General features: G+C 40.6%; 3 protein-coding genes across 3 annotated transcripts; all 3 read left to right on the top strand.

The window, feature by feature from the left end:
• The first annotated feature begins 361 nt into the window (after positions 1-361).
• On the top strand, positions 362-7,591 carry hspa4b (heat shock protein 4b). The gene is made up of 19 exons (XM_056286354.1): positions 362-644; positions 1,180-1,237; positions 1,467-1,607; positions 2,174-2,296; positions 2,477-2,576; positions 2,759-2,892; positions 3,007-3,251; positions 3,544-3,620; positions 3,755-3,906; positions 4,140-4,246; positions 4,335-4,468; positions 4,700-4,884; positions 5,074-5,169; positions 5,375-5,530; positions 5,687-5,812; positions 5,949-6,056; positions 6,138-6,257; positions 6,504-6,665; positions 6,904-7,591. Exons 1-19 carry the CDS (start codon positions 538-540, stop codon positions 7,108-7,110), a joined length of 2,538 nt encoding a protein of 845 aa, XP_056142329.1. The 5' UTR covers positions 362-537; the 3' UTR covers positions 7,111-7,591.
• A 183-nt stretch (positions 7,592-7,774) lies between these two features.
• gnpda1 (glucosamine-6-phosphate deaminase 1) lies at positions 7,775-10,774 on the top strand. Its single transcript, XM_056283899.1, has 6 exons — positions 7,775-8,198; positions 8,310-8,411; positions 8,508-8,690; positions 8,898-9,082; positions 9,321-9,495; positions 10,451-10,774. Exons 1-6 carry the CDS (start codon positions 8,075-8,077, stop codon positions 10,510-10,512), a joined length of 831 nt encoding a protein of 276 aa, XP_056139874.1. The 5' UTR covers positions 7,775-8,074; the 3' UTR covers positions 10,513-10,774.
• A 342-nt stretch (positions 10,775-11,116) lies between these two features.
• On the top strand, positions 11,117-21,311 carry LOC130108484 (NEDD4 family-interacting protein 1-like). The gene is made up of 8 exons (XM_056275438.1): positions 11,117-11,295; positions 12,373-12,466; positions 15,170-15,309; positions 16,122-16,209; positions 16,661-16,785; positions 16,986-17,052; positions 18,318-18,426; positions 19,475-21,311. Exons 1-7 carry the CDS (start codon positions 11,257-11,259, stop codon positions 18,422-18,424), a joined length of 660 nt encoding a protein of 219 aa, XP_056131413.1. The 5' UTR covers positions 11,117-11,256; the 3' UTR covers positions 18,425-18,426; positions 19,475-21,311.
• The last annotated feature ends 13 nt before the right edge of the window (positions 21,312-21,324 follow it).

The raw sequence follows: 21,324 nt of genomic DNA, 5'->3' as shown, positions 1-21,324 counted from the left end.
GTTACTTCTTGATGCATGCTCAGTAATCCAGGTAGGGTATTGTCAGAAAGTTGAATCACTTCATCTGGACAAAACGTTTATTGGGAGAAACGTTTCATCACTCATAAAAGTAACTTATTCAGTCTCGACTGACTGCAGGTATTCCCACCGTTTATACAAATAAAATTGCATAACGACCCAAACTGACGATCGGTTTCATATGCAAATTGCCGTGACCATTAACGTGTTAGAATAAACTGTGTCCGGATGAACTGCTGCAACTTTATATTAGTACCTTTATGTTGAAACTTGCAGACCGGAAGTGGCTTGCGGTGGCAAAAAGTACGAGAAAATTCCTTTAAAAGCCCTTTCTGGTATTACACAAGACCCAACCGGCTTGCGAACAAGAGGCAGGCTAGACAGCTTTCATGGAACAAGGGTGGGATAACGTCCGTGAACTTGAAAACGCATAGGCACTCTAACAACACGCACTTATATTAGTCGTTCTTGCTCTTCATTGTAATTATTGTATACTTCATCTAACTGCGATTTGTGAAGATGTCCGTAGTCGGGTTCGATGTCGGGTATCTGAACTGCTATGTAGCCGTAGCGCGAGCCGGCGGCATTGAGACTGTCGCCAATGAATACAGCGACCGATGTACACCGTAAGTAGGAATATTTCTGCTTCTTTTACGACTTGGATATTTGGTCCCCTGTTTGAAGTCGCATTAATCAGAACCGAATTTAGACGAGTAGCAGGTCTCCATTGTCAGGTGTCGAGCTAACGCTTGCCGGCTAGTTCGGAAACAGCACGTGAATACTCATGGCTAATGCTAACGCTAATTGGTTTCGGCGTAGCGAAGCCTTTGACTTTTTGATAAGAGTTGTGGGTGTCAGTACATCTGGCGGTAGGTGTATTTACGCTGGCTACTGAGATTAAATCTCGATCATACAAGACCAGAGACACCCCCTTGATCAAGATATCGGTACAAGGTATTCTGGTCTTTATTTGAGGTAAAATGAGCTCATGTCATCATGGGAGGAGGCCGGACCCTGTCAAAATGGACTTCCAAAGGCATCATTCTGAATCCATTCTCCCCTGACCTTTTCAGATTCCAGTGGTTTGAAATTATTTCGCTTTATGTAATTACTCGTCTTGCTGTCCGTTTCAAATATATTCTTTTTTGTTTTTATCTGTAGAGCATGCGTTTCTTTTGGACCACGGAATCGATCAATTGGTGCAGCGGCCAAAAGTCAGGTATGTTTTGTTGGGAAGGAGTGGTAGAACGCAGCATGCATTCCCTGCTAAATCTAACCTTAAATCATTAAGAAGGTACTGTTTTAGCGCAACTGGTGTGAGTTAGCATGGAAAAACCATAAAAGGAGTTCGATTAAATGATTTGACGACTACATGCTTTCACACCATAAATTCAAGTATATTTATGATTCTGACTGATTTTGTTGTGTTTTATGTTAATATAAAATAGGTTGTCACAAACTGCAAAAATACTGTCCAGGGGTTCAAGCGATTTCATGGCAGGGCATTTTCAGATCCGTTTATCCAGCACCAGAAATCCAGCCTGGTATACGACCTTGCACAAATGCCAACAGGAACAACTGGCATCAAGGTAATGGGTATTAACGTGATGGTTTGAGTATAATAAAAATGGGTTTGTAGTGCTGAAAGAGAAAATAGACCTAACGTAACTTGGTGCACATGTCAGAATGAAATTGGCGGTTCAATAATATCAGCCCAACCATGGTTGAGTTAATGTTAAGATTGACACGATGTATATGTGTTTACATGAATACCATGGCCTGATTACCGAGTAATCATTTTAGGCAATATTTTAGTTAAAGCATGGTTGGGGGGGGGGGTACTGACAAAAAAAAAAAAACAATTTCTGTAATACTTGGGTATGTTAATTGGTACATGTTTTGCACTCTGAGATCTTTGTATTATACAAAGAATCTCTAGTTCACTGTAGTTGGTGACCATTCACATGCAGTTTTAAAAAGGCAAAACAAACCAGACAAAGAGGTTTGCATGCACCAATAATTTGAAAGAGCACGTAAAAATCTAGTTGTCTGTAAGGATAGGTTAACTTTTTTTTTTTAATCTATTTTATGATCATAGTAGTTCACATGTAATCTGTGTTACTGTGTTGAGTGTCAGTCTTCCTTGTTACTGAAGGTGATGTACATGGAGGAGGAGAAAGTCTTCAGTATAGAGCAAGTCACTGCTATGCTGCTGACCAAGCTGAAGGAGACAGCAGAAAGTGCACTGAAGAAGCCTGTGGCTGACTGTGTGGTGTCCGTGAGTATTACTCTGCAGTGTTCAAGGACTGTCTTGTAGGACTGTCGAGGAACAAAGTGATCATGTATGTAATGTTAAAACTTCATTATGGTAAAATAGCTCTGTAGAATACGTGTAAAACAATTTTTAATTTCATTTTATTCATTGAACTCCTTGTAAAACATCTGCTGTGTTCACCAGGTCCCCTGCTACTTTACTGATGCTGAGAGGAGATCGGTTGTAGATGCAGCACAAATTGCTGGTCTCAACTGCCTTAGGCTCATGAACGAGACAACTGCAGGTATGCAGCAAGTCACAAACTGGGGCAAAACAAGGACGCTCACGTGTTATTTATCATTATATTGATCCCAACTGTTTGTCAATCCCTATTCTGTGGTGCAATGCTTGACATCGGATCAATTACATGTGAAAAAACAAATGATTATTTGGCCCATTAATAATTGATCATCACCTTTTTTATAGTGGCGTTGGCATATGGGATCTACAAACAGGATCTTCCACCTTCTGAGGAAAAGGCCAGGAATGTGGTGTTTGTGGACCTGGGCCATTCTGGATATCAGACATCAGTATGCGCCTTCAACAAGGGCAAAGTCAAGGTGTGTCACCATCAGAGATGGCAAAAAACATGAATGCTTCTCTCCTAATCCAAAGTGAATGCTTTTATTACCCCCACTTGAAGTACCTCTTGCTTTCCCACTTCTCTCACCCAGGTACTTGGTACAGCCTGTGACCCAGAGTTAGGAGGCAAGGACTTTGACGAAATGCTGGTTAGGTATTTCTGTGAAGAGTTTGCCAAAAAGTACAAGCTGGATGTCAAGTCCAAGCCCAGGGCTTTGGTCAGGCTCTACCAGGAGTGCGAGAAACTCAAGAAGCTGATGAGCGCCAATTCTTCTGACTTGCCACTCAACATTGAGTGCTTCATGAATGACATTGACGTCTCTGGGACACTGAACAGGTGGGCTTCCAAAAAAAAAAAAAAACATTTTTCAGGGTGTTTATATTTTCAAATATTGAAATGAATATATTTTCTAAAGCAGTGCTGAAAATATAATTTATCAGTTTCACAATGAGTAATCATGTAAAAGTGATGAATTGGCAGTTTAGTAAATCATTGTTGTCAAGATGGCCACAAGGGATGCCAAAAGTGTAGCAAATGGTTCTTGTTCCTAATACTCACCAAAAATTAGTTGTTATAATTGTACAGGCCATGTCAAACTATGTATGTTACTTTGTCTGTCATGCTCTAGGGTCAAATTTGAAGAGATGTGCACAGACATTTTGGCCAGAGTAGAGGCACCCCTGCAGAGTCTGATGGAACAAGCCAGTGAGTCTTCCTGACCTGTTGTTTCACCCTCCAATCTTTTTTCTTTTCTTTTTATGTGCGTTCCATTAAAGAGCATTTATGTATGTGACTTTGTCTGTGTGCTATCTGAAACTTTTTTTTTTTAACCTCATCAGAGCTGAAGAAGGAGGACATCTATGCGGTAGAGATTGTGGGTGGTGCCTCCAGAATCCCAGCTGTCAAAGAGAGAATCAGCAAGTTCTTTTGCAAAGAGTTGAGCACTACTTTAAATGCCGATGAGGCCGTAGCTCGAGGATGTGCCCTGCAGGTATGTTTTCTTTCATTTTCAATCGGTTGATCCGCCTACTATCATCAAAACAGGATTGCTTTGTTCACCAAAACACAACGCAGTGGAGACATTTGTCACTTAAGCTTCCATTAATTTTCAGTCGTTAATATCTGAAGATGGTGTATTTAGTGCAGTTGCTTTCATATATTTAGTATTTGATGATCACTGCAGCTTTGATTCACCTTTTTAACATACTGCTGATGTGTCCACAGTGCGCAATACTGTCACCAGCCTTCAAAGTGCGGGAGTTCTCCATCACAGATGTAGTCCCATACCCCATCTCCTTAAATTGGAATTCAGCTGCAGAGGAGGGTTCCAGGTACACCACTTCCCTTGAATGATTTTTTTTTTTGTAATGTTTGTGTGTTTGTTTCCCCCAGAATTTCTGAAATGTTTTTGTATTACAGTGATTGCGAGGTATTTCCTAAGAACCACGCAGCACCTTTCTCCAAAGTTTTAACCTTCTACCGGAGAGAGCCTTTCTCTTTGGAGGCTTACTACAACTGTCCTCAAGAACTGCCCTACCCTGATCCCACTATCGGTAAGCAACTTAACATCCCCCTTTACAATCATAGTAGTGTCTCTTTTAATTCTGAATGAAATTGTTGACAGGTAAGATATTTTTCTCATGCCTCAGTTGTGACCCTTTCAATTTTATCACCTTCCTCTTTCAACATTTACATCCAGTAGCTGCAATTGTTAGGTCTATGTCGTCTTTCTTTTACTGTTTTTAAGGATTTATGTGAAGGTATGTATTATACTATTCCACCAGGTCAATTTATGATCCAGAAGGTGGTCCCACAGGCCTCTGGGGAGAGCTCCAAGATTAAGGTGAAGGTGAGGGTGAACATTCATGGAATCTTCAGTGTGTCCAGCGCCTCACTGGTGGAGGTACTAAAGTCTGACGAGACAGAGGAACCTATGGAAACGGAGCAGACGAATGAGAAAGATGGGGAGGTATTTCAGCAAAATAAACTGTCCCATACATCCTAATTTACTATCAAATTACTCTTGCAGAATGAAAGTATATTAAAAAAAAATCCCAACAAGTCAACTTCATGTGATCTTAAAATCTTGCTTAATTTTTTAAATAAATGTCTAATCCAATAGAGGCACAAAAATTTGTTCAATTTTTCTTCGCTGTAGAACAAAATGCAGACTGATCAGGATGAGCCTAAGGCACAGGGAGATGGGCAGAAAGAGCCAGAAGAGAAGACAACACCTGAGAATGAAGAGATGGAGGTGAGCTGTGTTGCTGATATTGTGTTACTCTTAGTTGGTTGATAAGGGCTTCTTTTGTCGTGTGGAATGAGTGTTTTCATCCATTTTACCTTAAGGGTTGTGGTTTTAAAGTCTGTCCACACTACAACAGTGGTGTCTCTGGGTGTCTTTACATTTTCACTCACTCATGAATTTATTTTAGAGCATTTGCATCCTCTCTCCTCAGACTACCACAGAAGAGGGGAAAACGGAGAAAAAGTCTGACCAGCCTCCACAAGCGAAAAAGCCCAAAGTCAAAACAAAAGTGCTGGAGCTTCCAATTGAAAACAGTCCACAGTGGCAGCTAGCAGATGACATGCTCAATCTTTTTGTTGAAAATGAGGTAACGATATCATTGTTTGGGCAGTTAATCCATTATTCCATCAGACTATCTCATTATGATGGTTTCTTTTGATCTTTGAGGTTTTATCCAGCTTGAATCTGAGTTAATCCCTAGACCAAGTTCACAACATCCTTTTCCTCTGTCTGTTGTCCATAGGGTAAGATGATCATGCAGGACAAGTTGGAGAAAGAGAGAAATGACGCCAAGAATAATGTAGAAGAGTATGTGTATGAAATGAGGGACAAGCTGCATGGTATGCTGGAGAAGTTTGTCAGTGAGTCTGTGAGTAACCTTTTCATATTCACACTCACTAATTAGTAGAAGACCACCATTATAGCACTACATGCCATATGGCTGCATGGTCTGATCAGAACTGATGTATTTTCATGCCTTAAGTGTAACATGATGCTGTTTTCAGGACCGAGATGCTTTGTCATTGAAACTGGAGGATACCGAAAACTGGTTGTATGACGAGGGAGAGGACCAACCCAAACAGGTGTACATTGACAAACTGGCAGAATTAAAGGTAATTATTATTGTAGTAATTATTTTCCCCTTCCTGCAGTTGATTGAAACTGGTGATCTGATTCTGAGGTATACTTTACAGAAATTTGGCCAGCCCATCCAGGAGAGGTATATGGAGGCTGAAGAGAGGCCAAAAACATTTGAGGAGTTGGGCAAACAAATCCAGCAGTACATGAAAGTTGTTGAAGCCTACAAAACCAAGGTGCGACTAAAAATCCTGCAGAGAAAAGAACCAGCAATGTCTTGCCTTTTCTCCCACAGACATCATCAGCTCCACCCTTTTGCTTTAGCAGAAACGTGTTGAAACCACCTCTCCTTTATATTTGATGAGCTAAATTCAACCTCACAGCATCTTAAAAACCTAGACATCTATTTACACATTTAAGTAATCACTAGTCACCTCTCTGCAGTGTTATTTTTGCAATCATTTCCCTTTTGGGTTTTGCAGGAGGAACAGTATGACCATTTGGACGAGGCAGATGTCAGCAAAGTGGACAAACTTGCCGGCGAAGCTATGATATGGATGAACAGTGCAATGAACCAGCAAAGCAAACAGAGCCTGACAGTGGATCCATCTGTCAAAATCAAAGATATTCAGGCAAAAACAAGGGTGAGGGTTCACACATGAAGAGTTTCATACCACTACCAATGAATTGATAAGACACTGGAATAAATATTTTACAATAGCTTCCCTTTAGTAAAACTTGACAAAATTGATCTCAAATGTCGACATTAACGCAGTATTTTGGTATTAATGCAAGCTACATTCTGATATTTAAAATCTTGCATGGATATTTTGTTGATGTACAAATTATTTTACTGTTGACTTCCTTGCCTTAATATACCAGGAGCTGTTTTCTGCATGTAATCCGATTGTGACCAAGCCTAAACCCAAGGTGGAGCTTCCCAAGGATGAAAACCCAGCAGAGCAGAATGGGCCAGTCAATGGACAGGAGAAAGCCCAGGATGACACTGCAGACAAGGGATCAGCTGAAAACACAGGCAACCCCAACTCAGAAAGTACGGAAAACAAGCCTGACATGGACCTTGACTAAGCAGGCACACAAGACTCTTTCTTCCCTCCTACAACTGTGCCTCAGTCTGAACCAAGTGCACCCTGCCTCAGTCTGAGCCAAGTGCACCCTTCTTCACCTCAGTGTCATCAACTTACCCTTGGAGGTGACATGATAGCCTAACAGTTTTAAGAATTCATCCGTGCCATCTGAGCGACTTAAGGATAAGGGAGCAGATTGATTCAGATTGAGATGCAGCTCGGGCATATCGGAGCTGGTGAAGTCTCAGTAATTCACTATCAAGTCAAAAGCAGGCTCCACACAATTGACCCCAGCCTCTTGGTGTCTTTCTGCTGCCATAGCATGTCTTTTCTTTTTATTGCTGAAATAAATCAAATGCAAACTGCAATAAGCCTGTTTAGACAATGAGCGCTGTACACATCATGGTATTTATTTCTGTTGTGTGCTCTGTAAGTGTTCTGGTCTCTGTCACAATACGGTTTTAATAAAGATATGACATTAATTGAAATGTGTAGGTATTACTGCACTTACTTTTAATTTGGCTCACTTATGCATAGACTTGAAACCCTTTCTAAGAAATACGATTTACGCAAACTAGCAGTTTCCCGTCCCGCCTGCAGACCGAACGTTGCACATGACGTCCGGCAGCGGTAGGGATCACATGACCCGCCCACGGCTGTTGCGCGCGCACGCACCCAGATCCATAAAGAATAGACGGCATTTCATCGTAAAGGTTAATCAGTACGTGTACTTTTAACAACTTGCACATTCAAAAAACGATCTGGTAAAAAGGGCAACGCCGGTCTTTTATATTTATCATCCATACTACATATAGGCTGATCGCGCTGACGCCGTCCCTTCCTGTCATATGATGTGCTCTTGTCGAGTATAAAGTCTGATCTAACGAGGTGCTGCTTTGAATCACTTGGGAGAAAAACTCGTTCAGTCACGCCATCGCTTTACTCTTCGATATTTGCCTACGACCATGAAGCTGATCATCCTCAATGACTACGAGCTGGCGAGTGAATGGGCTGCAAAGTACATCAGAAACAAGATTCTACTTTTTAATCCTGGTCCAGACAGATACTTTACTATGGGACTCCCCACAGGTAAGAAGTCTTGAATATAACCTGCATGTTTTGTTCTTTCGTGTTAACTTAAGTTCTGTGGAGAATACTGCCGCAAAACCAATACACTTTTTTTCTGTTTAAAAAAAAAAGGAAGCACCCCCCTGGGTTGTTACAAGAAACTGATTGAGTACTACAAGAATGGAGAGATCTCTTTCCAGTATGTGAAGACATTCAACATGGACGAGTATGTAGGTTAGTCTTACTTTCTCACTACACAAAAATGACTTTCAGCTGTCTGATGTTAACTGAATGGGTATAGGCATATAAGCTCTCTCTGATATTTTGCAGGTCTTCCCAGAGATCATCCAGAAAGCTACCATTCCTTCATGTGGAATAATTTCTTCAAGCACATTGACATAAAAGCAGAGAACACCCACATCCTTAATGGCAATGCTGCCAGTCTTGAGGAGGAGTGCCAGTCCTTCGAGGACAAGATAAAGGCTGCTGGAGGAATCGAGCTCTTTGTTGGAGGTCAGGCAGTCATAATGTAAAGACTACACCAGTTGCACAACATGACCAAACAAAACTCTCTGAGTCAGTCTTGTCTGAGAATCAATTGTGTACTGGAAGATTAAATAGGTCTCTTGAGTCATTAGTGGGTCTTGTCTGAGAATCAGTTGTGTACTGGAGGATTAAATTGGCTAAATACATAAATAATAATAACTTGTCCCATGTCAGGTATTGGACCAGATGGCCACATTGCCTTTAATGAACCTGGTTCAAGTTTGGTCTCCAGGACCAGGGTGAAGACTTTGGCAAGGGAAACCATCATTGCAAATGCCCGGTTCTTTAATGGAGACCTCTCAAAGGTTCCCACCATGGCACTGACTGTGGGAGTGGGTACTGTCATGGATGCTAAGGAGGTGAGGCGCTTGCCCATTTTCCCTACTCTTTTGTACTGTTTTGTGTATTTGGCATTTCTTCCACGTTAAATGTAATTATCCTCTACTGCATAAAAGGTATGTTTACACATGTTTTTGTTGTGACTGGGAACCTTGCTCAGATTGCATTACCTTTACTTGTTTTTAGTTGGAAAAGCCCTACCCCAAATGCACCCACGCTGACACTGACAGCCCACCCCCCACCCATTCTCCCTTACAGGTCATGATTCTCATCACGGGAGCACACAAGGCATTTGCTTTATACAAAGCCATAGAGGAGGGTGTGAATCACATGTGGACTGTATCTGCATTTCAACAGCACCCACAAACGGTGTTTGTGTGTGATGAGGATGCCACTCTGGAACTGCGGGTCAAAACTGTGAAGTACTTTAAAGGTGAGTGTGATCACAACATTTTATGTTCGTGCTGAACAGCAGAAGGTTGCGTTGGAATATTTGGTTAGGAGGGCTTTTTTTTTAGGCCTGCCCACACTTGCTGCACCATTACACTGACGTGGGTTGGTCAGTGGTATTTCTACTCTCCCTTCTCTCAAATAATATCACATATATAATATCTCAAATAATATTTTAAAAGTGGGTTATTCAGTATTTAGGATGGGCTAGGCCATGCTTAATTAATGAGACCCTGTTAACTTTCCACAAAGTTCAAACTTTACGATTTCCAGAGGCGTACTTAAACTCACAGGAACGCACAACTAAATGATTTCCTTTTGACAAAACATAACGTGTCAAAGTTATACAGCCTGATGTTCAAGACCTTGTGAAGTTTGGGGTTTCAACTTTATTTAGCATTATATTTATCTTGCACGAGCAGTGCAATAGTTTATGCAGCTATATTTTGCAACGGCGTCTCTCACCTACATAAGAAAATAACACATTCAGCAATATTTATAAAAAGACATTTCACAAAGATAGTGGCTTTGGATAGCTATTCAAAGCTTATTTTTTGCTATACTTTATTAATCAATTATATTTATTAGGCCCTGTGATGGCCTGGCGGCCTGTCCAGGGTGTCTCCCCGCCTGCCACCCGATGACTGTTGGGATAGGCTCCAGCATCCCCGCGACCCTGAGAACATGATGGGTGGTTTGGAGAATGGGTGGATGGTTTTTTTTTTTTTAGGTTGGGTTGCATTTTTTTGTCTCAATTTTCTGATTAAGTCGGTGCTGTGACAGAAGGCAAGAGCTCTCTGAGGATCAGATTCTGTTCGTTTAATTTTATTTTGCCTTTTTTATATGTCTCAATTTAAGTCAACGAATGTGGCTCAACGTTAAAACATTCTGGTTTCCTTGTGTTTTGGAAACAAAACCTTTCTCTGTTTTTCCTCCAGGGATGATGCATGTACACAACAAGTTGGTTGACCCACTCCCATTTGCCTCTAAGAGAAGCTGATCGGCTGTTTCCTAAACGAAAATATGCAGCGATTTGTAACCCAACTTCATATTCCAGAGGGAAATCGTCCTTCCACGAGGGAGTGTAACAAGCAGTGTTTGGAGAACAATACTGTAACCATACATCTGTCGAGAAATCTGTGATTGTAACACATCCATTCCTGCCTTAATCATGCAGATAAGGGCTTTTAAGAGTTTTAAGTCGAATGTTCGTACTGACTTGTTTTTCCAGTTGTAATAATAAAAATGAGAAAATAATTTCACCTGTGTGTGTGTGTGTGTGTGTGTGTGTGTGTGTGCGCGCGCGCGTGTGTCTCGCTGACCGATCCGAGTTAACCGTAATGTCAGTCGAGCATGCGCAATTTTAAGACCGTACCACTGCCAATTTTGGCTATTACTGTAGACTACAGTACACGTGCGTGTTGACAGAGACCGATAAGAGCTAAAGATGAGGGAATTTCAATTTTTATGCCACCTCCAAACTTACTTGGCCGAAAAATTAAAGCTTGCTCAGCCGGAGAGTAAGGCAGCTTTATCTGCGCATGCGCGACTCACAGCTACGGTTTATGTTCCTCATATGCACTCAAGTCACATGACAGCGCAGAACAACAGCAACACAGAGGAACCAGGAGATGGCCGACTGGCGTTAGCCGATGTTATCTCTTGCTAGTTTCTCTCGCAACATTTCGTTTCGCACATCTTCACACCGAGGTGGACGTTTCCCGAAATATAACGCCCATCCGAAATGACGGAACAGAACAACAATAACGTGAGGTATCAAGAGGTAGGTGAAATTTTGGTGGTTAAAAAATTTATTTAAAAAAAATGCAGCCAACTTGGCTAACAGTCAGCGTTAGCCTGGCACGGAAGGGAGGAAAAAAAGGTTACGGGCGGGCCCTACCTAGCTGGCGTTGTCTCTTACCTAACACCAGAGTTAACCCGGAATGATGAATTATTCGTTAGAATAAGTTAAGAGTAGGTCGCCATTTTTAGCCCGTGTATGTGACCCATTTTTGATAAGCAGCCTATCTTTGAGTAGGCATGCTGAGTTGTGTTTTGGCGTTAACATGTCAATGGACGCCAGAGCCCAGAAGGTTAAAACCAATCCCTGGTCAGTGGAGATGCATCTGCAGCTAGCTAGCCGCGGAACATTTATCACCAAAAAAAATCGGGAACATTTATTTCGCGTACATGAAATGGTGGCCGGAAAAAAAGATTTATTTCGTTTCATTTCATGTCCTTGAGTACATGAAATAAAATGAATTGGAATTGCATAATGTTAGTAAAAATTTAATTGCAGGTAGATCTGCTTTACTGATGTGGCAAAGGTTAATGTCTTTATATCACTGATGGTGCTTTATTGAGTGTGACTCAACTGTTAGAAGAATAGAAATCTCTACCAAGGCCACTTGTTGCAGCGTGTCAGCGAAGTGCAATGTTATAATTCCGACCAGCCCTGTTATTCGGTTATGACTTGGCCCTTTTCCGGCACTTTTGTCCTTTCGTTGCCGTCCGGTCCATCTGTATTCTGCATGTCCAGAAACTAGTTACAGTAATCACAAAGTGGCAACTACATATCAGGTTATTATATAATGTATGCTCAATAATCCATTAAAAAAATCACAAGTTGAATCAGCTGTATCTAGATGAACTGATTCAACTTTCTGTGAGCTACATATCATATTTTTAGGTTTTTTTTGTTGTCATGCTGGCTGAGACCGATGCATTCATCTCTAAATCACTTCCACACTGAGTTTGTCATTTCTAGCCCATCTGTCGAACCTTCCACCAGGGAGGTGAACATTGCCAAGTTTTTTGAAGTCTGAAACTGCATTTGTTGTATATTGTAACGTTTCCATAGCTGGTGAATGAGGAGGAGCCAGCGCAGCCGTCCCAGGAGGCCCCTGCTCAGGATGCACCCCCACCCTACAGCAGTATCGCTGCAGCGAATGCAGGTTAAAAGCTTTCACAACCCCACATTCACTTTCAAAAGATGATGAACTCCATTAGTCTAAATGTTGACATATAAAGTGTGTGTGTGAGAGTGAATGTAGGGGGCGTATATTGTGCACATACCCCATGGGGAAAGGACCTTAATGTACCTCTTAGCTCAGCCTGATTGAAGACCCTAAATGAGGGCAAGGGCCATCATATTGTATAAATATACATACACACGCCTTCACCCGAAACGAGTAAAAGTTAATACAAAGATAGTTTATACACAAGAAGTATTCCAATGTGAGGCTGCACCCTAGATGACAACACTATTTGGTGCTCTATAGTGTCCCTTGGCAAGATTTTCTGTTGTTCGGTGGCACAGCGTATCTGAGACAGCCGCAGAAGAATCCTGTTGCTTTTTGCCAGAACTGCTGCCGAGTTGACAAACCGAGCTGCCGGTTGCCGGAACCGCTGCCGAATTGACTGAGCGGAGCCGCCATGGTTTACCCTTTCCGGGTACTGACAGCTGAGTAGACTGTGCCCGGGGATTTGAATTCAGAGTTACCTTCTCCTAGCCTTTGCCTAAAGAGGCATCAACCTACAAGGCAGCCGGTGGTTTTGTTGTCAAGAGTGTTTCCTTCTCATAGCCTTTGCCTAAAGAGGCATCAACCCACAAGGCAGCAGGTGGATTTGAAATCAGAGTTCTCTTCTCCTATCCCAATGTGTTGGCTGGACTGGGCACCATGGGAAGTACCATACAGGCATGCAGGAGGACCAGATCTATCAGTAGGGATGTCGTCCTTAGCCAAAGGGCCCTTGCTGAGGTAAGGTGCTACCCCTCTACAGCCTGCGGTTGCAGTTTAGCGTCTTAACCAGGACATAAAGGGGTGAAGGTTAAGTTAGAGATCCAACTATAAATATTGTATAGGTGGATCTATAACTTAACCTTCACCCCTTATGTGAGGGATCTTGACCCGTTTTGATAGTATTTGTGCCCGGAAAATGGTAGAATTTCCTGCCAAGAGAAAATGGCATTGAAGTGTCGTACAGCTAACAACATAAGCAACACTGAACACATGCAAGGTGAATGCCTTTCTTTTATAACTCATTTCTTCCTGGTCTGGAATGGTGAAGTGACAAACCTCTGCTGCACTTCTGGGTTCCATTTTGGTTTGCTTTCACTTTAAAGGAACTGAAACTAAGTTTTCGCCAACAAACGTGTACGGTCACATCAGTGGTTAAAGAACAACCGAGATTTCACGTCTACCTAAAACGACCATGGACGGTCAAAATGACGGCCGGTTTTTAAACTATATTCTGTCAAGATAAATACCCTATTGAGATATTAATGTATTGCATATGTTAGTATGTCTGTTAGGAAACGACTGACACCAAAATGAAAATTTTAACAACTATAATACTATTTTTAAACAATTTAAACTTCAGAGAGACCTGATCGAACTTGAATAGCAAAATGGAAAATATTACCTGAAAAAAACCAAAACGGAAAACGCATATTGCTAGTCTAACAAACGTAACAAGGCCTATAAAATGTGAAATGTAAAAAAAGAACAGAAAATAAATATTGAAACAGTCCCAAACAACGACCGGAACGCCTGAAAATACTGCAACATGTCAATGGTAGTCATGGTGTGTCTGAAACAGCGTCTGTACCCAGACATGTTGGAAATAATCAAAAATCAAGTTTAGACCATTTCTCTGCACTGGAGAACGCTAGTTTTTTTTTTCTCCCTAGGACAGAGCAATGAACTTTGCGAAGGAAATTATGCAACCAAAACACGTCATAAATAGTGACATGACGCGCACCATTACGAATGGTCATTTTGACCGGTCATAGTCATTTTAGGTAGCTCGAATCATAACTTTTTGTGTGCAATTGGTCTAAAACTAATTTTAATGTAAATATATGCAATTTTAGGAGAATTCAGGGAGTGGCAAGTCTATCTTCTTTTTTCTGACAGTTATTAAACTTTGAAAATTCAAAAGGGTCATAATGACCGTCTTGGTCATTCTACTGTTAGAGCTTTGAGCCTTCTGCACTGGCTGTCTTGGATCTGCTTTTGTTGAGAAATTAAAGGTTTTAATTCAAAACTCAAGTTCAGTTTGATACTTGGCAAATTTACCCTTGATACACAGTGAAATATTATGACTGAGGACTACTGTCCTTTGCGTGATGATAGGTTAGAAGCTATATTTTTGTCGTTCTAGTGTTAGAGCTGTGAGGCTTCAGCATTAGCTGTCTTGGATCTGCTTTTGTTGAGAAATTCAAGGTTTTATTTTTAAACTCAAGTTCAGTTTGACACTTGGCAAATTTACCCGGACCCTTGATACACAGTGAAATATTATGACCTAGGTCTACTTTCTTTTGCTTACTGCGTGTGATGATAGGTTAGAAGCTATATTTTTAAGAAACTAGTCACTGTGTGTCTTCAGTTTCTCAGTTTTAAGATGTTGTGTCATAAACATGTCATTTGTTGCCAAAAGCCATACTAAAGGGAGAATGAGGTGAGCCATATATTGTACACACAACCTCAGATCTGACAATACTGGGAAACAACATGTCTCTCTGGAGAGGACTTTGGCGCAGCACTGTGTTGTTGTGACTACATTGAGTTTATTGTATATATTTTGATGCGCCTATAGGAGTTAAGTGTCTTTTTATTCTCAGATTTAATGTATTCTTATAATGTGCCCCACAGCTTTCTTTGATTACAAGGATGATGGAGGAAGATTTCCTAACCCACCATCCTACAATGTTGCCACGACGCTGCCCTCCTACGATGAAGCTGAGAGAACCAAAGTAGAGGCTGCCATTCCGCTGGTCTCAGGAAGAGTAACGGTACTTCAGCCTCACTCAGATTAATAAACACAGAATGCATCCTTTTCCATACTGTACCGGTAAAGATAAAGATCACATGAAATGTAAAATGTCTTTTCCTCCCTTTTACTCCTTTAGTCTTCACCGAGTTCTCATTTGTCTTTGATTATGTGCCAAAACATTCACAAAAAGCATTGCCCTTTTTATTAGCATCTAAAGAATCCTGTGTTTCCATCAATCCATTAAAAAAACTATCCTGTAGTAATTTGATATGAATTTCCCCATCTTATGACTTATCAAAAACCACACATCTGCACTGGGCAATATTGTGGTATGCAGTTGCATCTTCGGCGAATAGCCGAAGATCCAAAAACACTCTTTTCTTTTGCCAAAACACTGTTGTTATGAATGAAAATAGTGGTTGGAGTTCATTTTGAGGAGGGAGGCATTTCTGAAAATTCTCACCCATTCGACAGATTTTGGTGGCTTTACCAACTAGGTATTAGTCATCATGGGCTCTGCTGGATTATTTTTTCCCTGAAGGAAACGGTGGTCTCATCTGTGTACACAGTAGCGCATTAGAGCATCAATTAAATTGACCGCCCACCCAAAGGTCTGTTTCTTGTGGAAATGCATCACATTTCAGAAGTTCATATGCCCTAAATGCCGTTTCATGCGGTCTTAAAAACTTCACACTTATCTGCACTGTAGCGTGATTTAGTCATTTTCATTGAAAAGTGTTTTATCTTTGGATTAGAAAAATGCTATAAAAAAATAGTCATTCAACTATTCAACTATTAACTACTTTCTGTTGTATCTTGGGGCCAATTTAGGAGGATGACTTTGTGGCCAGGGATGACTTTGAAGATGCAGACCAGCTGCGGATAGGAAATGACGGCATCTTCATGCTCACTTTCTTCAGTAAGTGAGCATATGTATGTTCTTATACCCTGCTTGCTCGTAAAAAGCCAACTAAAATGCAACTTGTTTGTTACTCAGGCAGCCTACAATTTAAAGAAGCTGGTTTGTGAACAGAAGGCTCCCCGTTTAAAACACTGGAATGGATTGGAATATGTTATATTGGAATATATTATAATATCCTTTAGCAAATACTGTCCAGGTGATCTTGGGCAGTAACTAAATCTAACCCTCAAATGCTTTGGTGGGGCTTCTCAGTGGCAAATAGTGGTTGTGATGGACAGTTCCCAGGTGTGAATGTGAAGCAAGGTCGTTGCAAAAAAAAAGAAGCTTATGTGCTCATTCAAGTTAGATTGCTAAATGCATGTATATAAAATGTTGGCAATTTTTGAAATGTCATTATTGGCATTTTGTAAATGTTTTATGATTGAATTTTTTTTTCCTCGGTTTTTAGTGGCATTCCTCTTCAATTGGATCGGCTTCTTCCTGTCGTTCTGCTTGACCACATCAGCAGCAGGCCGATATGGAGCCCTCTCTGGATTTGGCCTGTCCCTCATCAAATGGGTGCTCATTGTCAGGGTAAGAGCCATCGAGGTTCTCTGGCAGTTCTAGATTTTAAGTGCCAGACTGCTCTCAGCAAGAGCAAAAGTCTAAAAACCCTCTACTGCATTTTATTAAGACTATTTCTTGATGTGACTAGTTCCATGAATTTTAGTTGGCTGGTAAACTAAGACTCAGTGTATTGATCTGAATTGACACAATCATACAATTGTTTTCAGTTTTCCACATACTTCCCTGGTTACTTTGATGGGCAGTACTGGCTGTGGTGGGTGTTCCTGGCCTTGGGTAAGTTAGTTTGCTAATTTGTCACTAATACAAACATTTTATATAATTGTGTGGCGGACACTAGGGGCTATGCCTCTCACCCAGCAGGGCTGTGAGCTGGGGGCGTGGTTTACGTTCCCGGGCTCTCTGGTGCAAGGTTGTTCCTGTTTCAATTTGGTTTTGGAGCTGAGGAATAAAGTTCAAACTCGCCTTCATCTCCTGTGTTTTTCCTCGTCCTGCCACATTGGTGACCCTGACGTGATCCAATGTGGCAGGATGAGGAAAAACACAGGAGACGAAGGCGAGTTTGAACTTTATTCCTCAGCTCCAAAACCAAACTGAAACAGGAACAACCTTGCACCAGAGAGCCCGGGAACGTAAACAACGCCCCCAGCTCACAGCCCTGCTGGGTGAGAGGCATAGCCCCTAGTGTCCACCACAATAGTACAATTTATATAGTAGTACTTTTTATTTTAACAACTAATTAGATTGATTTGTATTGGTTTATTATAATTATTAGTACTCACTTTGCTGACATAAGTGGTGTATATTCTTTCTTTTTTTTTTGGTCTAAACTTTAGCTAAAATTCAACAAAATGCCAGTTGAGGATATTTTTTTTTTAACCTTCATTAGTCTTATTTTTGTTGTTTTTGCCATCATGTATATCAATTATAATATCATTTTACTCACCGGCCTCATTTTGGAGATCTTGGACATGGGACCACCATTAGACATGTTTCAGCAAGTCCAATTTAATTCCATTGTCCAAACCACATATTTGGAAACGAACACAAAAGTGCAAATTAAAAGTTATTGCCCAAAAATCCAATATTATCAACAACAGTCCATCACATTGCTGAGCTACTGCCTGGTTCAGCTTCCAAAAATTACCATCTTACTCAACATAGATAGTAGTAACCACTGAATAACTACCTAGCCAGTGCAATTAAGAAGTCATAGGAAACCATGTAGTCTAACTGAGGCACTAGGATTTGTTGGTGATGGTGAAAGGACAGGTTCAAGGCTTGTGTTCAGTTGCCCCACAAGCTGCTGTTGTAAAGCTCCATCTAGCAGTGGTCCTATGTCCAAAATTAGGCTGGTAAAATAATACCATCATCGATATGGATGATAGCAAAAACTATGGAAATAAGAACCAGATTGTAAAAAGAAAAACGGAATTATCCTCTAAATGCCAATGGCAACTTTTTAATTTATTATTAATAAATGTATCATAGGCTTTGTACTTGAAATTGCATGCATTGTAGAGTTTTTCTTCTTCCTCCAGGCTTCATGCTATTTATCAGAGGGTTTGTTAACTACTCCAGAGTGCGTAAACTGGCTGATCCCTCTTATGCCACACTTCCCCGAACAAGGGTGCTTTTCATCTACTAGAGGTAAAGCCTGTTGCTATGTTAGAAATTGTTGAAACTACAATCCTGACAATTTCCATTCATAAAAATGTCATTTTCAATATATTCTGTCAATAAAACAAGACAGTTGTTAGACAAGTAGACAGAGACAAGTTGTTTTAGTTGTGATAAAAAAAAAACACCTTGATGCAAGGTATCATTACCAACTGGTTGTCATTCACCTCTGTCCTTTGGTTCAGCACAAAAAAAGGCTTCTTATATGCTTTTTTCACTCCATTGTCATTTCAATGAACAAACATACTGGCATTGCATGTTGGTTCACCTAGTCTAGAACCTTGTTTGATACATGCATTTTAAAGGCTGCCAATAAGACAAAGATGGTTAAATGGTCAAATAAATTGAAATCTACTACTACTACTTTCAGCTGCTCCCATTAGAGGTCGCCACAGCAGATCATCCGTTTCCATTTCTTCCTGTCCTCTTCATCTTCTTTTGTCACACCAGCCACCTGCATGTCCTCTCTCACCATATCCATAAACCTCTTTGGCCTTCCTCTTTTCCCTGGCAGCTCCGTATTCAACATCCTTCTCCCAATATACCCAGCATCTTTCCTCCACACATGTCCAAGCCATCTCAATCTTGCCTCTCTTGCTTTGTCTCCAAACCGTCCAACCTGAGCTGTCCCTCTAATATACTCGTTCCTAATCCTGTCCTCCTCCATCACTCCCAATGAAAATCTTAGCATCTTCAACTCTGCCACCTCGAGCTCCACCTCCTGTCTTTTTGTCAGTGCCACTATAGCTGTGAAATAATGACCGAAAATCTGAAAAGTTAACTAGATTAGGCTGTTGTTGATCTTGACACTAACCTAATTATGATCAAAAGTCTTGCTTATATTCACGATTGCCTGAGTATTGCAGTAATCGGGCATTCGTTGAAATTAACCCACTGGCAAGACAATCAGATGTAATAAGTCATACCTCAAGTAATATAAAATATAAGTTTGATATAGCTGATAATGTTGTCCATTTTATCTGCACCTGTATTTGATTCTTGATGCCTTCTCTCACAGCTGCTTTTCAATCAAGCAAAGTTTCCGTAACCAGGATTTAAAATATTGACACCAACACAAACGACTCCGCCAAAGGTTCAGACAAAATTGAAGACACCTGTAAGATATCAGCCAGGTGAAGTATGGATGAAGATGACTCTCAGTAAAATATTCAGGAATTATGACATTTGTTTAATTTTGATGGAAAACTTACTAATGGAAATTGATAACGGTAGTAGTCCTTCTATGTACTCATTAGTTGCGAATGTTAAGTGCTATTCACATTTACGTGTGTAATGTATGAGTAATGCCTTATATCATTTGATGGTAGCAAACTAGCATGTATCTGCCCCTTAACTCAGTTGGGAAGAGTCTCATGTCGGTGACACCATGCTGAAAGCCAACAGGTATTATGAGATGACAACGCTTTGTTGACTTGCCATGAGCATGCAATACACTTTGTAATCAGTGATAGTAGTGTAATATCACCTTAATGAACATTTAGTGTGACTACTATAGGGTGTTTTCAGATTACTTCAGACTTCTAAAAACTTAGGCATCATTATGCTGTAAATGTTACTGCTAATATATGTGGATTACCATATAATTGTTCACTCACCTGTTGGCTTTAAGTAGTGTTGCCCTTATTCCAACCAATAGAGGGCAGTGGTCTGCTGCTTTGTTTATGAAATCATTACAGACATTACAAACCATTCAAAATGGCATTGTCATAGCATTCATGATTGCATTTCAGATCTAATACAGCATCAAAGGAACAGACATTTTAAAAAAATCAAATTGCATCCATGCATCAGTAGTTATGATTTTGCCTGGAAGTGCTCTGTTGTTAATTGGAGAAAATCCACCTTGGACTAGAATTCATGAGGTCCTGTGATCCTAAAGCGTTTAGTATTCCTTTGTTAATATCAGTGAGTCACATCCAAAGATGGAAAGGAGAAAGCCAAGATGTGCTCAAATGATGAACCCTGGAGAGGCACCACTGACTCTTTGGGGATACTGACTTTATGGACAGTTGTCCTCAGGGTGATGTTTGTTTTTTGTTTTTTTTGGGGGGGGGGGGGTCATATGAGCACATTTTCTGGTTCACTAAGTTGTTATACTGATTTCTGATGGAAGACCTTCATAGTCAGCCCCAGGGTCATTACCAGTGAAGAGGCACGAGAAGGTGTCTCTTTGACATCTATGAGTCACGATCTCCAGATTTTAGCTTTGTAAGTATGTTCTCATCGTTTAGCAAACATGGTGAACTATTTTCGATAATACAAGTAACTTGTGAAGTCCATTTTAGGGTGGATTTTTGCATTTTACCGGTTGGGGGATGATAAACTTTCTAATGAAATGCTTTTTTTTTTTTTTGTGAATAGGGTGTAACTTAGAAGTTCTCATATCCAAACTGTATCAAAGAATGTCGTATGCAGTCGCACTTTTAGAAACACGCTGGTGGAAACCCAGGGGAATCTTACATTATTTGAATTCCATAGTGAACTACAGATGGCTACAAAGTTTTGTGTCCACTTTGTATTTGAGCAAAATATCTTGTAATGATAGTACCGTCAGACCTTGGGGAATTATTTACTTAAAACACTAAACAGCTCCTTATCACACAATTTGAAATACAATTTATGGATTATTTAGTATGTCATGGCAAACTCTGAATGCAAGTTTTGCAATTGTCCCCGTTATTGGTTAATCTCTTACTTACAACCATGGCCCTGATGCAAACCTATTTGCTTATTTCTATGTGATGTAGAGCTTCACCCTTGGGGTTTTATTGTTCTGAAATGTTTTAAACTGTTAAAACACTAAATGTCAAATAAATGTCACTTTTAATGCGTCATTTACTGAATGGT

This window comes from Lampris incognitus, chromosome 1, assembly GCF_029633865.1.
Source record: "Lampris incognitus isolate fLamInc1 chromosome 1, fLamInc1.hap2, whole genome shotgun sequence".
In the NCBI taxonomy this organism is placed as follows: Eukaryota; Metazoa; Chordata; class Actinopteri; order Lampriformes; family Lampridae; genus Lampris; species Lampris incognitus.
This window is presented reverse-complemented; position numbering and strand designations above follow the sequence as displayed.

Bases quoted from the DNA above. Each gene is read 5' to 3' on its own strand.
- LOC130108484 (XM_056275438.1), top strand. From the start codon at position 11,257: ATGACGGAACAGAACAACAATAACGTGAGGTATCAAGAG. The intron at 11,296-12,372 runs GTAGGTGAAATT...ACGTTTCCATAG, and splicing joins ATAACGTGAGGTATCAAGAG to CTGGTGAATGAGGAGGAGCC. The intron at 15,310-16,121 runs GTACTTCAGCCT...GGGCCAATTTAG, and splicing joins TGGTCTCAGGAAGAGTAACG to GAGGATGACTTTGTGGCCAG.
- gnpda1 (XM_056283899.1), top strand. From the start codon at position 8,075: ATGAAGCTGATCATCCTCAATGACTACGAGCTGGCGAGTGAATGGGCT. The intron at 8,691-8,897 runs GTCAGGCAGTCA...GTCCCATGTCAG, and splicing joins AATCGAGCTCTTTGTTGGAG to GTATTGGACCAGATGGCCAC. The intron at 9,083-9,320 runs GTGAGGCGCTTG...TCTCCCTTACAG, and splicing joins CTGTCATGGATGCTAAGGAG to GTCATGATTCTCATCACGGG.
- hspa4b (XM_056286354.1), top strand. From the start codon at position 538: ATGTCCGTAGTCGGGTTCGATGTCGGGTATCTGAACTGCTATGTAGCC. The intron at 4,247-4,334 runs GTACACCACTTC...TTTGTATTACAG, and splicing joins GCTGCAGAGGAGGGTTCCAG to TGATTGCGAGGTATTTCCTA. The intron at 6,666-6,903 runs GTGAGGGTTCAC...TTAATATACCAG, and splicing joins ATATTCAGGCAAAAACAAGG to GAGCTGTTTTCTGCATGTAA.